Source organism: Gavialis gangeticus, unplaced genomic scaffold (assembly GCF_001723915.1).
Source record: "Gavialis gangeticus isolate Ggan-Ray unplaced genomic scaffold, GavGan_comp1, whole genome shotgun sequence".
NCBI classification, from domain to species: Eukaryota; Metazoa; Chordata; order Crocodylia; family Gavialidae; genus Gavialis; species Gavialis gangeticus.
This window is the reverse complement of record NW_017729019.1, coordinates 9,417,214-9,418,356: the sequence shown is the minus strand read 5'-3', so window position 1 is coordinate 9,418,356 and position 1,143 is coordinate 9,417,214. Positions and strand designations below refer to the sequence as shown.

At 55.2% G+C, this 1,143-nt stretch overlaps 1 protein-coding gene across 8 annotated transcripts in view; it reads right to left on the bottom strand.

Moving 5' to 3' along the window:
- Window positions 1-1,137, bottom strand: part of PFKFB2 (6-phosphofructo-2-kinase/fructose-2,6-biphosphatase 2) — a 55,529-nt gene extending 54,392 nt beyond the window's left edge. For all 8 annotated transcript variants that reach the window (XR_002096705.1, XM_019514035.1, XM_019514033.1 and 5 more), the window contains exon 1: window positions 1,062-1,137. Coding sequence is in view for 7 of the 8 variants with exons in the window: in XM_019514035.1 (XP_019369580.1) it covers window positions 1,062-1,131 (70 nt within the window). In the remaining variant the exon portion in view is untranslated. The remainder of the gene's footprint in view (window positions 1-1,061) is intronic.
- Between the last annotated feature and the right edge of the window lie 6 nt (window positions 1,138-1,143).

Genomic DNA, 1,143 nt, shown 5'->3' with positions numbered 1-1,143 from the left:
TTTTGCAGGGCGCCCCTGAAGAAACATGGGGGACCCCCCAAAAAAAGCCCGCCCTTTTTTTTTTCTCTTTTTTTTTTTTTTTTTTTTTTTTTGACTACAGAGCACTTCTGTAGCAGAGAACTCAGCCCACAGCAGGGCAGAATATGTGTAACACTACAGATTCCTATCTTAATGGGGTTGGGGTTATAATGTGTGCTAGGTTTGCACACCCAACAGTGCCTGGCAGCTTGTCCTTAACTTGGGTCAGCTAAAAACAGCAGCAGAAACAAGGTGAAGCTCATTAGTAAGTCCATTAAGATGAGCCAGGTGGGGGAAAACTCTTGTAAGCCTTTCCCTCTGCACAGAAACAGGGAAGTGTTCAGCACCGAGGTCTTCCCTGCACCCTTGCAGGGTCCATCCATGGCGTCATGTGTGGGGGAAGTCAAAAGCCGGACCAGATTCACAGAGGGACTGGACACAGGCTCACAGGAAAGGGGCGTCAGTCACTACTGAGCACGGGAGGGAAGGATCCAGCCTCTGCGGTTCCCACATTGCGCACCACCGATTTAAAGCAGTACCACCAGCACCTTTTTCAGTTCGACCTTAAGTACCACTGGCACATTTTGGTCCTATAAAGGCATCATAATACATTTGTTACGGCATACCACCGAGAGGCTGTCTGCAGACCCCTGGCGGTACCCGCACCACAAACCAAGCACCCTAAAATGCTGGAGGCTGCAAGGGAGAGAGGACCAGGCAGAAAAAAACTCCTCCTCCCCGCCCGTTGCAGCATCCGCTGCGTGACACCCGCCCTCCGTGGAGCCATTCCAGACCGCGGGCCAAAGTGCACCAAGCGGCACTCCACGTCCCTATTGAGGGGGCAAAGAAAAGACAAAAAAAGACTAAACGAAAAAGACGAAAAGAAGAAAAAGACAAAAAAAAAGAGAGGAAGCAGGGAGAGGAGCGAAGGTCGGAGCCGGCTGCCCTCCGAGGCTGCGGGGACAGTGCCTGGAGATGGGTGCAGCCCCCCAGGTGGGACACAGCCGCCTCCCGCGCCCCCCCTCCGGCCCGGCCGCACTCACAGCACTTCTTCTCCGAGGCGCGCAGGATGGCGGAGCGGCCCTCCGGCCCCGGGGGTGGCTCGGCGGACATCGCGGCTCGCCC